Here is a 16,218-nt window from a genome sequence, read left to right as displayed (position 1 = left end):
ACAGCTTTTTCTGTTTCTGCTGTACTTCCTCTTCTCTTCAAGTTTGTTTCTTTCCCCTCTTCGCCTGTCTTCTTTATTAAATATCAGATTCAATTTACTTCCATTCTCTTTCTTTTCACGCACCTCCTCTTGCTTGGAAATTCCAAGACGAGATTCAGCTTCTTAGATGACAAATTTTCGTTTTATCAACTCGTGGTAAAAACTCTCCTAGCTTATTTGACTTCCGGAGGTAGAGTGGGCCGATCATGAGACAAGCTGGTTGGGTCAATGGGCCAGTGATGCGTTATCCGAGAAGTCATGAATGAATGTGGAATAGCGTATTTGTGAATGAGCGAGAGCTGGGCGTTGAGGGCACAGCGGGAGCTGGAAGACCGACAAAGGAGGGATGTGGGGGTGGCAGGAGGAAACGTTGCACCTGATCTTGGCGTAGTACAACCGATGACAGTAGCTCGCTGGTTTCAGGTAGGCAGGGTAAACGCTCGCCACGACCCCAACGAAATCTCATTATTCCCGCAGCTCTAACGACATGCCATTTCACGCCAAAGGCACGTCCGGCAATAATTTCCCAACAGAGAATCGGCCACGTTCTATTCTCCCGTATAGCTGTCCAAGTATATGCGACACATTCGTTTGTGCCTTACTCTCACAATCAGATCTGCCTCTGTCCGTGTTCGCCACACAGTTGGTTATAAACTTTCAGTGGCATAAGCACCGAATTCACGACTCCGGGTCTCTGGGTCTCTTGCCACCCTGACTTATAGAGTGTGAGGTTGATGGAGAAAAGCCTGCGGCGTGTAAGGTACTTCAGTCCAAGTTTCCAGCAACGCGAGAACCGTGCGAATTTCATTTCTTTGGGACAGTTTTTGAACTCAAGTTCGTGAAGGTATAATACAGGTACTCACACAGAGCTGGAAAGAATCCGGGGCTACGTTTGCCGGAATAATATGTTTGATGTGCATCGTTACAGGATTTGACAGACTATCGAAATTGTAGGCCGACCACGAAGAGTTTGTCGCGGATATATAATATCTGTTCTTGAAAGATGCTTCCGCTTTTCAGGTGCGAGTGATAAATGTCACTCACATAGCGCAGGTATAATCCATATAATTAGGGGCTAACAAATTATGCAATAGAAAATGTTTAATGGAAATAATAATAAGGGATGAATGACGCGAATAATTTAGGATTCGTGTTTTCTCAGGATTATCTGAAGATATATCCAAGATCTATTCGAGGAATTTTAATAAATGATACCACATCGGTTACATCGTAAGCTTCTGAAATATTATTCGAGGTATTTGCATCGCGAGCTGTATGTATATACCTAGGTAGATGGATTCCGGGTGACGTCGTGGTATATGGGTGGGAAAGGCGGAACTTCTGCAGGAACAGAATTAACGATCCTCAAATCATTCATCGACCTCAAATCACGTCTCAAATCGTAAAATATCGGTATTCGGGATAAGATCGCTTAAGCACACCATTCGAGGCATCGCCAAATTACAGTTTCAGACAAAAGTTTCCCTGAGAAAATTATCTCCTCGATGGTGTGTAAACGTACAGATTCCGTACATACGTAGTTGTACAAGGAAAGACAACGGGGCGAAACATGCATCATCGAGGGGTCGGGTCATTTGAACGGAAACAGCAGTACCGTAAACTATAGGAAAAATGGAAAAGAGTGAGAAAGATCGAAGGCGCCGTGAATATCAATGACGTATTACGCGGCACGAATCCGGGGCCATGGCAGATCCGTCTGAACACACACAGACGATCATTCCTGATTTCGATCCCGCGCGGTGTTGCTCGCAGGTCCCAGGTGTCATGGATTCTCGCTAACGGTGTCTGCAGTTTGCCATCCTGTAAACAGAGTCCCAGTTTCCCTCCCCGGGTGCTTTTGTTATTCAGAATCTCGTATGATTGCCTCGATTTGTCTTTAGGAGAGCTGAGGGGGGCATCAACCAATGGAGCGCTGAGTTTTCCGCCATTCTCAGCATCGCGGGGAATGGAGTGGGATATATTATACGAGGGAGGAAAACCGGGAGTCGAGAAGACTTTTACTCGCTGCAGCCCTGTCTTCGCGGTACATTGTGCTCTCCCTCCCTCCTTCCTCTTCTACTCGACATTCGTGTCTTTCTCACCATTTGACGTTTTATCGTTCGTCGTTTGTTATCTTCTCGCGTTCTCATCGCCACCCTGGACTTCTGCCGTGAAGGAAACGCGTTCATCATCCAATAACCTTTCCCCTTTCGTCTGAAGCTCTCAACTTGTCGTATGGAATAACAGGGGTCTGGATATCAGTCAGGATCCCCGATGCGATGGACTCTGTTTTTTCATTTTTACCCTGCATAATTATTAATATAATTGGTCAACGCACCGCACCTTTAGTCCTGCAAATAATCTGCAAGAATTGGATGCTTTTATACTCGAACAACGCTCGGTGTACAATGTCTGCGTAATATGGCAAAATTTTCGCGTACTTTAACGGACGCAAAGTAAGTACAGGTACTTTCGACAGGATCTGTGCACGCTGTAAAGGTCACTGAAGACCATCAATCAAGGTAACATTGAAAGAGCGGAATATATTAGCAATTGAATCGGAATTTGTCTATTTCCCATAGACTGGCTTTTCCTTTTCAAATCTTTCGAATGATTAACTGATTTTCGCTTCAGGCAAATCGTGTAACTTCCGATTCTTTGTTAACAAAATGTATATACCGGTACAGAGCAAACCAGTTCGTGGAAATTTGCATATCAATAATCAACCTTCTTTTGAACAAGTGTTCAAATTCGGATGTAATATGAAATAACGTGCGATTCGAAGTTATATTGGCATACGCGTTCAACTTGACGCATAAAATTTTAACTCGTCCACGCGTTGACCGTCAATTTTTCAAGCGCTTCAAAATTCACGCTCCACTGTGCAAGTGAATATAATCCACGCCTTCAGATGATCCTTATCGAACTAATTATAATGCAACAATATGTTCGACGGTGCGGTCACCGGTTGTATATTACAGTCGGTAATATCGCGGAGTGCGTATAGTAATAATGTAATATATGGTGTGATCGATGAGGGCTGATTGAGTCGTAATATTGGCCCGGGTATCGCGTTGCCATCTGTCGCGTGCCTCAGTTATTACGCTCTGGTAAACATATAGGTATCAATTCATTACACTAGGCAAACTAATAAAACAACCTCCTTATGCCACCTAAAATTGTATTACCCGCAACATTTTTCGGCAAAAATCCTTTGTTCAATGCGCACCGCTCGCTGTTTCACCTTTCATCCGACCAACCAGAGTTTACCCTTAGCGTTAATTTCGTACACTCTCAACATTCCACGGTTATCAATCACGGTCTGTTCGACTTGTTCGTAACACAGGTTATTTTAAAATAAAAATTTTCACGAGACATCGAGTAACAGATGCGGTTCAAGTGAAGTAAGAAAAAGGGTATCGTCAGCCCCCGCCGTCAAAAATCATCTAAAAAACTATCCAACAGATCAAGAGCGACTAGTATTTGAATATGATAAAATCCTTCGTTGTGTAAACGTCGGGTTGGCACTGCAACTGCTGAATCGCATTGTGCCTAGGGATGCGCGTGTGTGCACGGTATGCGGATACTTGCAGGATGGATGCAGAGAAACGAGTGGAGCGGCGGGGGGAGAAATTTCTTTTGCGACTGGATATAATACGGACAGAACGGTACGTACGCCTTTTGACGTTGGTTAATCATATATAGTGAGGATTAGGGCTATTTAACATGCTCCATATCCCTCTTATTTGCTCGGGACGTCGCTACGGGAGTCAATACAAAGCAAACACTGCATCAGGGGCGAAAAGGGGACGCCTGTAGGGTGTCGTCGACTGTCCCAGTCAAGCTCTGGTAGGAGCTGCCGCTGCCACCGCCGCTGCCGCAGCCCGAGGTGGCGAGCCTGGTCCGGGCGATATACGTGACGGTCACAATGGAACCCGAGAGCCCTAGGTGAGCCGATATCCAGCTGCCTCTTCTCCTGCAGCCTCCCATCCACACCTCTCCTATACACTGCAGTCGCGTTACTGTCCGCCTCGGTTCCTGCTCTCATTCACTTCACTGTCCTGAACCAGCAGTCGGTGCAGTCATGCGTTATATTGCTGCTACTTACGGCTATAATTGCTGTATACTTCTCACAGTGTCACGTGCAGAGGCTTTCCGTGTCAAAAATTTGTCGTTGGGTGTTCGAAGTGTGCCCTACTACTGTTGAGCACTCATGGACTCATGCTTCAATCTCTTTCCTGCGATGTTTCACATCGTTTGACAATAATTCACGATTGATCCTGTGACTTTTTTTCAACGACGATATCCGCTTCGTTTCGTTTCATGACTTTGGTGATGCTAATCGAATTAGAATATGGATTGACAAGGTCTAGGTTAGAAAGAAATTAGGTAAAACCGAACCATTGGTTACCAGTACCTCTACCCTCATTAATATAAATTACACGGAACTACAATGACATTGACGTGTCACCCCTACAACCATGCATTCATGGGTACAGTATAAGTGCGCACGTATGCTGGGGCAGAGTTGAAACTGGAATGCGCAAAATGCACGGAGACCCCTGAGCGCCATAGTCGTCAAGAGTTGGGCTAGTCCGGTTCCTCCTCCCCTCTTGGGTACGTCACAACTCACAATTCTAACACGAGCTGCAATCTACTGCATGGTTCTATCCCTCTCTCTCTCTCTCTGTCTGTCTCTCCTTCGCTCTGGCTCTCTCAATCCACCATATTTAACGCCATTTGCCACATTATTATTGCCCGCTTCACTCATAATTTATTGCTTGGGTGCTGCCGCTACTAACCTCTCCTCCTCTCGTCGAACTTTTTTCATCTGTAGAATTAAGCCCGGTGAATATGGGCGCAGGTATAACGTGCTTGCGTATTCTATAAAGAAAATACATATACATATACAAAATAATTGTGTTTGACGACTTCGTTTTTTCGAGATATTTGAGTCGCACGATCGAAAGAATATTTGAACGAGCTATATCAATATCAACACACATCCGTTTCGTGTGTTTGACGTACGATTTTTTTTTTTTTTTCAAACACCCCGCGATCTTAACGGACTAGCTCCGACTGGCCACAGCTCTTCTGACGTTTTCGAAAGCGCACGCGGTTTCAAACGAGGCCATAGAAACTTTGACAAATATTCATTTTTCGGTAGAAAATGAAAAGCAGAAAAACATGTTCGGTTTTTCTTTATTTTACTATCAGTGTAATTAGTTATTTCTTCACCGTGTCAAGGTGCTCAACACGAGGCCAATTTTTTCTTACAAAATCTGTGGATTTAATTTTAAAGGAATTAGCAACCGCGTTAACAAAGAGACATTCTTTAGACCTCGTGTTTATAGGATCAGTGAAATCGGCACGAACCGGTCGACGCGCCCCGGTGAGCCATGAATGAATTAGGGTAATTAGTGGCATCGTATAACTGTGGGCGACTGGGGGCTGAGAGCAGCCAATAAACTGTTCCTGCTGTTGCTCGACTGTTCCTTTACCCGGTGAATAGGTATATACGCCTACCCAAGAACTATATACAGACATCTACATAAACACGAAAGTGAGCTACTCGGTTTGCCTGGTTTCAGTTACCCGATACAGTTGTGACTGCTTATACATAGATATCAGTCGTTAAACCCGGTAGGCACGGAGCTACAATTATTTGACTGCCTAATTTAAACCCCGTTAAATAACAATATATTCACTCGGTCGCGGTGAAGTGAAACGCTCGCGTTACTACATACATACACACTGCTCTACATCCCATCGGCGAAAGCAGGTTGCAGGTTCATTTCATCCGCCAATTTGACGCCCCTTAATTAGCCAATTTATACGCAGTTTCCGACCAGCCCGAAAGCTCCTGCAGCTCTCGAACAAACCGCGATGGATTTAAGGTACTTGAATTTCATCCCGTATTATCATCATTATTTTTCAATTTTATCCCTTCTCATCAATCTCGTCGTAAAAATCGATTCCTTCTTTCACCTTACCGGGGTAATTGATCAATCGGAACACCCGTTGCGTATACGAATGCGTGAAAGGTTGATATACGGTAAAATTGATGACAAACATTCGCCCCCTGAATTAGCTGCCGCATAGTCACACCGTCGTCGGCTGCAGTCCATGCATATAAATAACAACCGCAGGGCGTTTGAACCATAAGCAGTGAAGGACGCACCTCATCCAATGCCCGGTGTCTCTTCATCCGTTACAGAGCCGGCAATGAGACCATTCGACTTCCCGGTGTGAACTCTCGGCTCCCCGTTGTTCCGCGTGCGTGTAGGTATGCAGGAGCGTGTGGTGTGCGGCAAAGAGAGCCGCGACGAACGAGAGGCAAACACCGCGGAGGAAGTTGTTACCCGCCGCAGAGGGGATACGCCCCGCCCAATTTCCCCGGTCCAGAACCCAGGAAAACCAGGAGGAAACGCCCCGAACCCGACGACCAGCTACCCTAAGAGCCCTTTCGGTTCCACTCGAACCGGAATCAAGCCCTTCTACTTCTCCGCTTCCGATGGCTGCGTAAAGGACTTCCAGAGAAGAACTGATTCACTATTTAAGCACCAATCGATGCTGGCTACTCAACTTCATGGACTGAATTTCATCATCGACGTCACCTTATCCAATTGCCTTTTGCACCGCCGCCTGTTAACTGATTAATCCATTAAAGAGACGACTCGCGGTTAGGCGAGAGACCGGATGTCAGCGTCGTGAGGGAATAGTGCTGTTTCCGCCAGTCCAAATGGGGGCTTATCGTACACCGAATGTGCGTATGATAAAGCGATACGCGCATACACGTGTAAAACTGTCGTACGTGAACGCCTACTAAACGGCTAGAAGTTCACGTAAGAAAGATTTAGGTATTTTCACTCTGGCTGGCAACAATATTAAGCTGGCTACGTTCTCGCTGATTTATTACCATAAAGTTGGTATTTATAAACGCGCCTTGCGATAAAGCTCGGCTAAATCCCAGCTAAAATATAATGTTGATACACTGCCGAGGATATCTTGTTCACTTCGAGGTATAAACACATACTACCGCGTGTTACGCCTCTCCGTGGGTATACACGACCAGGTATACTATCAAAATTACTGCACACGTAGGTTAGCGTAACAGTCGAACGGGCAGTGTAGCCACCTTAGTTTTCCGTACCCAACGAGCGGGGCAAACCAACACAGACAACAACAACACACCTATCGTGCAGGGAGTACCGCAAACACAGGAGAAGTCAGCCCCAAGCATATAGCCCGGTACTACCACCACGTATCCCATTGCACATGTAATTATCTGCATTATATAAACTCGTATTAAAATGATTTACTGCAGCCCGTTTCACGGTAATTTACCTATTTGTTCAGCGCGCCCAGTTCATGCCAGATTAACACCGCTTCAAATCGGATATCCGCGTCGCAGTAGTTACGCTGTCTCACCTTCAATGAAGAATAATTACTGTATCAGTTTCTGTTAATCTTCTGGTCGTGGTAAACAGTGAACTGGAAAGGCCTTTTGGCAACCCGTCCGTTACCGTTACTGGTACTATCAGCACTCTGATTTACGTCGAGGACATTGAGGCAAGACGTCACTACCTACGACATTTTGAGAATAGAGTGCAGGGCTTGAGATAAGCGGACCTGCGACGTTGGTGCCAAAGTGACGTTTTCCCTCGACGTGTCTACTAATTGATACTAATGCTCTCTCCCTGCCGGGTTTGCCCAGCACCCCTGGTTACCCCGCACGGCACTAGGGGGCCAAGCCGCAGTCTGTAAGTGCGTGTTTAGCGCAGCTATACCCTCTCATCCCACTCGCCAGATGCCGCAGTTAAACCCTCGATTAAGTGCCCTTCGCAATCCCTCCCTCTCTCTTTTCCGCTCCTCGTGACCACCTCCAACAACTCTCAAACATGCAGGTTGAGGTCGAGCACTCCAGAAAACGGTCTGGAACTCGATACGGATTGAAAACCGCAACTTCCGCCAAGAGGATGCGACAGAATATATGCATCACTTATGGTCACTACAACTGCGGTTGTTACCACCTTCATAAATTCCGTATTCTCTAATCTGACTTTGGATTCTTTGTATAAAGCAATTCACGACTAAAATCCAACTTCGAGCAAGTTTTGGAGAGAACGTTCAACACTCGGAAAACTTCACTATATAAAAATTAGTTTTTACGCAAATCAACGCACCTCCGAACCAACTGGTCGTGGACGTAACCTCCGATTACACATACGGAATATGACTACATAAATGAAGCAAACTATGACCACGACTGGTACTACAGTGACCAAAACCGGTACATCTACGCTACTGGGATAGATTAATCAGGTACAAGAACTGCAATTTCTGCGCGAATGCAGTTGAAACAAAAAAGTCACATGATCGTATTCAAGATTAAACTGGCTCGTCACGGGTTAAAAGTAGAGGCCGCTTGAAAACAAGGAAACGGCCCTTTTGCCCGTCGCACCCCAGGCGCTTGGCTTGCCCATTGTCAAACAAGGGCCACATCGAGTCGGGGGTGTGGATCGTGAACCTCGCAGTCACTGCAGCAAGCGGTCGAATAAATTGATCCCCGGGCTTATTACGTCGGTCGAGCCCTCATATTGCGAAACGTCAGTGGATGGACGGGAATAAGTAGACAGCGAGTGTGTGCAACCACTCCCATGTATTATCGCGCCATATGATGCCTTATTACATTAGCATAATCCCACGGACGGCACAAAGGGCCGATCCTTGCAAAGTCGAAACGGGAGCAGTGGCGGCGGCGGCTCGTCGTCACCTATCCAGCTCGGTTAACTCGGATCTCGATAAACCAAAGGCGACCGACCGTTTGCTGGTCGCGGGCAACAAAATCAATAGCAAGGCGAACGCCGCCTCCCCCGACACGCCGCCCCCCGCGGCTCTCGGAAAACCGAGATTCGCGGATATTGTGGATTGAGAAACTTCTTGGACAACCGTTGCCACACCATCAACCACGCGCGTCCGACTACCGGAGCAACGACACCGCAGATCGACACGAGCAGCGACCTCTTCGCGAGGGGAAACCGGGAACTCGATCATCCCTCACTTCGCTCCCCCGCACGTTTCTCCGTACAGTTGGAATCCCTAAATTTTGCCGTTTCAATTTTCCGTCTTCGCGGACACTTGTTTTCAGCAAAAGTGAGACCGGAGAAAAAATCTGAAATATCTACCGTGGAGGGCGAAAAGCGGTAAGAAAAAAGAAAGAGGTGAAGCGAGGGCAGCGAGTTAAGAGAAGGCAGGGAAAGAAGAACGGACTCGTTCGGTGCATCCGCCGCTTACCGCGCTTCGCCTCGCAACATTAATTAAGAGCCCTAATGACGCCGTAAAATGTTAATTCCAGGGGCTCTATTACAGCCTCTTAGGAAGTCGCTGCCCCCTCCGTTTCTCGGCCCTCAAAACGAACGACGATGTCCCTTTGCGGCAACCAACGTCTACGTATAGCAAACAAATTATGATCCGTCGTTAAAGACATGTCGTTTTTCATATTTTTCGTTTTTTATTCGTCGCGACTTGCGTATTGATTTAAAAAGACAGACTGCAGAATTGTGTCCAATTTCCTTCAATCATTTCAAAAATCATCCGAACAAGGTGATTCTAATTCCCTGGAGGAGAATAAGAGCTAGGGACCCCAGAATACCCCATAGCAAAAGTCCCGCTCGCTGCGCGGAGCTATCTTATATTCCGAATGAGTTTTATTTTCCACCGGTTGGCTATTAACTTTTACGTGGTACGTTTACTTTTTAATCTCGAGAAAAAAAGAAGACCTTTCCCCGCGTATATTTTTAATTTAATCCCCTCTCTGACCCCTTCTATCCCCCTTTCTTGCACAATCCTGGCCCACACCGACGCAGGCCTCCATTTTCCGTCATAACCATACACCCGTTATGTGCCTCGTACTTGGATGCAGCAAGAGCTAAAACGTACCAGTTCTAGCTCTATTTATGCGATGCGGTGCACCGGAGGACAGCCTCTGGAGATACTCACTCACTACAGCGAGCTCAGCAAGCAACGCCTTGGCTGAATTGAGCGGTATCAGGAAGGCAAGCGTCTTAATTAATCCGCTGCAGCTCGATGAGGGCTGCTGAATTCAGACAGACAATTTATGCTCGCAGAGAAGCTAGTGAAAATGAATAAAAAAAAAAAAAATACCATCACGCACATACGTTTCCGAGTAAAAAGACAGGAAAATCCACACCCATTAAGAATGTCTGTTAAGCTGGAGTGTAAACGCGAGCCGGTTGTGAATCTCGGTTAAAAAGTACAAGGTGGAATTTTGTAACACAGGGGTAACCCGCATGTAAATGAAAGCCGAGTAGAAGAATGATCTCTTTTTAATTCAACACGACCCTCGAGTTTTATTGCTCGGGCGAAAGGAGAGAGAAAGAGAGAAAGAGAGTAAAGGAGGAGACCGCCGCGAAGTGGGATCGCTTGTTTTTATACCGGCGTATAACACGACGCCGCCATTACGTTTAATCTGGCGCAAAAATGCTGAATATAAACCTTAATATAAAGAAGGTTGCGAGCGCGGCCGCTGGTCGAGGGTAGACGAACGGAGGAGGAAACGGCCGGAGAGAAAGAGGAGTGCAAATGAAGCTCCAAGGATCACCCGCGCCCTCTCCTCTCCTCTCTCTTTCTGCATCCACCTCTTCAGCAAGAGTTTTCTCCGGCCCCTCGACACCCGAGCACTAGCTTTTATCTCCTCGACTTTTCCACAAGCCGGCAACCTGGATGGTTAGTTGCCTGCGTCGCCTCCACCTTCTACCCATCTTCTCAGTTTTAAAAATTCCCTTGGTACTGTATTTTATACCATTTTTCGCCCGCACACGTGTACCTCTTATCTGTGTCCAAACAATAAACTGATTTTAATCGTAATAGTATAATATGAACATGTATAAGTATTGACCTTTTTGACATGAATCCATTTGCCTCTTACAGATGTAAACTCCGAAAGAATTTAGTCCTGAGAAAGTGCGAATAGCATCTAAGATTTTTAAAGGTGTTATGACGAAGAATCGATACGGACGTATGATTTCAAAAACTGCAGTTTAAAGGAATATGACATCAATCTTCACAAATGAAGTGTATAATGTGAAAGGTGCACAAGTTTGGTAAAGTGAGATTTCACCGTCATCATCTTTCCCGAACCTCTGTGGACAAAGTAACCATTTGTCAAGATCCCCGTGTACAATCCATCTCCACAACTATACTTGTCACACTGCCAGCCATGAGAAATTCTACCATAGACACAATCATTGATTTATGTTTACTACATCAACAGCATTTTAGTCACGAATATAGTAACAAAATCATCTTACAATCCATGTTTCAAACTGTACACTTGCAAAGTTCAATACAATCCACGAACGCATTACGTAGCTACCGACGTACGTACGTCATCACGGTTTGCATCACTGGGTTTCGGAGTTCGAGCATCATAGGGTGAAAAACATTGAACCCCGTGCAAAAGCGGAATCAATGGAGGGTAATTAACAACAGGTGGAATCGCCCACTCCACCCCGGTCCGCCTCAACCGACTCGACCAACTCGATGCGGGGCTTGTATCGCAGGGCTGCATTTGCACGAGCTTTAGGCTATCGAGCGACGATAGGTTTATAGCACTGCGGTGAGCCGCGCCAGGTCACCCTGATGCAGGCTCGCGTGTCGCCCGGCTCGATCTCTCGACGTTTGCTTCCAATTGTAACCTGCTTCCAATCGACGCTGACCAACAACTTGGCAAACCCCGAAGTCAGTGACTCTCGATTTGTTCGACGCTTCACTCCGACCTTCGAGTCATCGACTCGAGAAAATCACGGAGCAATTGTAAATGGTGTGCAGACTCGTGTCTTTTCGGTTCATTCGACATTACATCACCCGGCCTTGTCATAAAAGGAATTATAGGTATGAACTTTGATTAATCTTTGTTTTCGTCGGAGTGAAAAACTGGGGAAAATCAAATGAATATCCTGCGTGTTCGAGGAAAGTGACGAGCCAGACACACCCGATTCACTGCTTTGAGAGTTACTGCTCGAGTGACGCGTATCTCCTGGTCCAGATAACTGTACGGGGATGGTTTCCGGATCCAGGCTTGGGCACGCTGATCCCCTCCACTTTATGCGAGTCTATTGCGGTGACAACCCATTCGATCCCGAGCCGACAATCCGGTGAATTCCAATTACAGGTATTCGGAGCCGGAGAGTGATTGCCACGGTATCGTGATCATTTGATGCAATATATTTTAATGGTAGTTCTACCACTCGCTGGTTTCCGCACTTCTTAGATGAGAGATGAATGTAACTCCTCGGAGGAAAAACTTCTGATGCGATTACGCCATGCAGGGGTGTAGCCGCTATATACCCTGCACCGATGTATAATACAGTTTTTGCCCGTTGAGGAACACGACTCTGACAGCAATTACTATAGTGAAGCCACCGCAACTATCCTGTTTAGCCATCCTAGCAATCCTATCAGATTAAACCCGCGTCTCCGAACTAATCCTCAGATCGAGGTTTTGTCGGTTAGCAGGCCTTGGCTATGGCTTTGGCGCATCTCATCAAAACTTAAACTACATGCACACTTCTATCTCCGACAGTATGTGTCTAGGAATACCTATTTCTAGGCAATCATATTCTCCAGCATACAGTATACGTGTAACTTGGATTCTAATCCAGCTAGTCACTCGAGGCGTTGCGATGTAGCTCGGTAGCAAAAACTTGAGACTAGTTGGCGGCGTCTATGCGTGGTTGAAAAGATGAAACTTCAAGCGAATTGTGGCTGGGTTAAATTTCGATCGGTTTTATGCCAACCATCGACAACTTCAAAGTAGGATTTTTGAGAACGCTTTCTATCTATACCTCTAATTGATTTTTCGGAGGGGGAAAATCGCGAAGAACCGATCCTGCCACCGCTGCGTCTTGGATCAAATATGAATTTCACGACAGAGGAATGGGAACGGAAGTGGAAGGAACCATGAATATCCGAGCATCAGACGCCCTCTGGGACATGAAAAACTGCGAGGATCTTGAATAATAAGGCGACTCCCGGTGTGATTCCCAATCTGCCGAAGGAGCCCAAGCTGAGAGACCAGGTGCGCCCAACGGTCGAATCGTTTTATTCCCAAGCCCGAAACTCTGCCCACCCCCTTTCCCCGACCTTCTTCACATTTATATTCGTGTAATACGAATGGCTATTCATTTTTGAACGCGTTTTTCATCGGGCCAACTGAGTAGTGAAAACTCTCGCAGATTTTCGGTTGTTCCATTCCAGCAAACAATGTCGATAGATTTGGCGGATCATCATTCTTCAATCACTGTGATCGTTCAGGAGAATCAAATCATTCCGTGGGCGTGATGAAGAGGGAAGAGAATTCTTGTACGATTATATAATTTAAAATAGCGTATTATGAAACTTATATATATTTAGACGTGTGTTTATCTCGACGATGTTGTTTGAGTTTAGCGAAAAACGGTTTTACGTAATTTATCCCAAGCTTTTATCACACTTAAAACATCCAACTTCAACCCAGCTCTATGCGGGCAGTCTCACTCCATTGCCCGCACCCGTTTTTCTTCTTCTAATTATCTCCACCTCCTTTTTTAGCGAAAGCACAATCACTCGGTTTGTCTAGCTGGCAGTCACGGCGAAATAATCAAGCATCCGTTGTTCAAGTATCCAAAATATTGTCAAACCAGATGTTCTTGGTGGGTAAACTTGACGTAGTTATCAGTTATCGGCTCGCTGGTGATATTTTGACCCACTGAAGACTGGCAATCGATAATTCCTCAAACAAAATGAATTCAGATCATATCTTCACCTTATCTTTTATCGGTGATTGAATATGTGCGTTGAACAGGCCTTCTGTCAGATCGTTGTGAATGTCACGAAGAAGATTGGGGCAAGTTCGCACGATGCGATTTGTCTGGCAATTCGTCACAGGTGTAACTTTCCTCGCGATTCGTAGGCGTGAACGTTGTATTGCTCTGCAGCGACCTCGGTAGGTCACGAGACAAAAGTATGTGGCACATGTCATACTACAAGCGAAGATGATTCGGCCACGTGTTCTGGTGACAAGTACGGATATGATGCAGCCAGGGATCGAGCTGCTGAAAAAAACGTGAGTTAGTGAAGATTTTAGTTTGCTGAATAAAAAGATCTCGAGGAGCTTTCACGAGTCGATCACAGAGAACAAAGAACGTCTTTCCTCCGCGTTGGAAAAGCACTCTTACTCCCGTGTCGAATGGTCGATTGTACGCCTCCTCGCGGTGCCGCTAGCTTTTAAGCCAGCATTAAGCTCGGGTCCACCGAGTGCCGACCGGCGTGCGGTAATACAGACATCTTTGTTCGTTGCGATCGGTCCTTTACCAGTGGTGAAACATCCAGTAGTGAAATTTCCACCATGTCGATTGATGACCGGTGCACTGTAGATGCGAGGTCTTGCTATGTCCCGTGCCAGAGCTCACGCGGGAGGAAATTTCGGCCGGTTATCCGGGGCCCGTGCAGAGCAGAGAAGATCTTCTAGGACACCTCAAGAACTCCTGTCCGATCGATGGGATTGTTTGGTCCAACAAAGTCCGTTGCGACGCGGAAATGCTCGATCTAGCTGGTACGAATCACGATCATTGTGGTAATGATGTTCCAGCATATTATTGAAAAGTCAAAAATCCCGTTCACGATCTGACAGGTCCGAGTCTCAAAGCGATCGTCACCATGTCTTCGGGGTTTGATCACATGGATGTAGATGAGATCAGACGTCGCGGAATTCAAGTTGGGCGGTCGCCCTTTGCTCTTGACGCGGCCGTCGCGGAAGTTGGAGTGATGCTGGCCCTCAGTGCTAGTCGGCGAGCCCACGAGGGGCGCCTCATGATCGAACGGTCGGTATCAACGTGCACCTGAACTTTGAACCCCTTCGACCAGCTCGATAAAAACCCACCTTCCACTTTCAACTTGTCTCATCAGAGGCCAGTGGGAAAGCAGACCGCAGTGGCTGTTGGGGCACGGACTTAAAGGTGCGACCGTTGGTATCGTAGGACTGGGTGGTATAGGTCGAGGAATTTTGAAGCGGCTGTCTAACTTCGAGGTCGAACGCTTCCTCTACACTGGACGATCTCGCAAACCAGCTGGTAATCCTAAATCATACCATTTGCTACACATCTCAAAAAATTTTAACTTGTTCAAACAGACGATGAATTCGGGGCCAAATTTGTGCTTCTGGATGACCTACTGCGTCAGAGCGATTTCGTGTTTGTGACTTGTGCACTGACCAACGAGACTCGCCAATTGTTCGACGCTGAAGCGTTTGCGAAAATGAAGAGGACGGTTGTTCTGGTGAACGTCGCTCGTGGACCAATCGTTGATCATTCAGCACTGATACAGGCTCTACGCCATGGGACCATATTTGCAGCTGGCTTGGATGTTACTGACCCTGAACCACTTCCGGCTAGTAGCGAACTTCTTCAAGTTCCAAATGCTGGTAAAATTAATCACATACAGGCGGCAACCATCTGAGGGTTGTTTCGATTTTCAACCACCTTTCTTTTTACAGTCATCACTCCGCATATGGGTAGCTGCACTGTTAAAGCAAGGGCAGATATATCTGTATTAGCAGCGCAAAGTTTGCTGCTCGCACTTTCGGGTGAACCGATGCCGTATCCTCTATGAAACGAGCTACTTACGTTCCGCATGTAAATTATCGCGAATCAGAGATGTTGGTCAATGAAACCGTTTTTCTCCATCTCATAAACAGCTATCTCAGAATAAATAAATTTATCGCGTTTTTACTGGAGTGGATTCATTCAAACCTCAGTTGATACCCACACTGTAAATTTGAATTAGCTGGATAAAAGTCCCTTGGTTCTCAATATGGGGCACCCGTACAATCGGCCATTAGAGGAATTGGTGTTTTCGTGAAAAGTGTTAAGCAGATTGCCGCTCCACCAAGCTGCACCCCCAGTCTGTCTTCGGTTGTTTTATGTCTCCATTAGCATTCGGTCCCTCTCGACAAAGACGTACGTACAGTACCTTAGTTCTGCGGTTTGTCGCCGCGACGCCTCTGGAGTGTAGGCTAAGATTTATTAGCAGCCCCCCTAGATCCCGCTAAATCTAAATTCCCAAAGCCGTTAGCCCCTCGCCCTCAGCGCCGGATAAAGTGGGCTGCGACAAATCGAC

General features: G+C 46.4%; 1 protein-coding gene across 1 annotated transcript; it reads left to right on the top strand.

The window, feature by feature from the left end:
* Positions 1-13,971: 13,971 nt before the first annotated feature.
* On the top strand, positions 13,972-15,943 carry LOC107226870 (glyoxylate reductase/hydroxypyruvate reductase). The gene is made up of 6 exons (XM_046742931.1): positions 13,972-14,167; positions 14,478-14,656; positions 14,735-14,924; positions 15,010-15,173; positions 15,233-15,523; positions 15,596-15,943. The coding sequence occupies exons 1-6, from the start codon at positions 14,097-14,099 to the stop codon at positions 15,709-15,711; spliced, it is 1,011 nt and encodes a 336-aa protein (XP_046598887.1). The 5' UTR covers positions 13,972-14,096; the 3' UTR covers positions 15,712-15,943.
* The last annotated feature ends 275 nt before the right edge of the window (positions 15,944-16,218 follow it).

This window comes from Neodiprion lecontei, chromosome 6, assembly GCF_021901455.1.
Source record: "Neodiprion lecontei isolate iyNeoLeco1 chromosome 6, iyNeoLeco1.1, whole genome shotgun sequence".
Taxonomy (NCBI): domain Eukaryota; kingdom Metazoa; phylum Arthropoda; class Insecta; order Hymenoptera; family Diprionidae; genus Neodiprion; species Neodiprion lecontei.
This window is presented reverse-complemented; position numbering and strand designations above follow the sequence as displayed.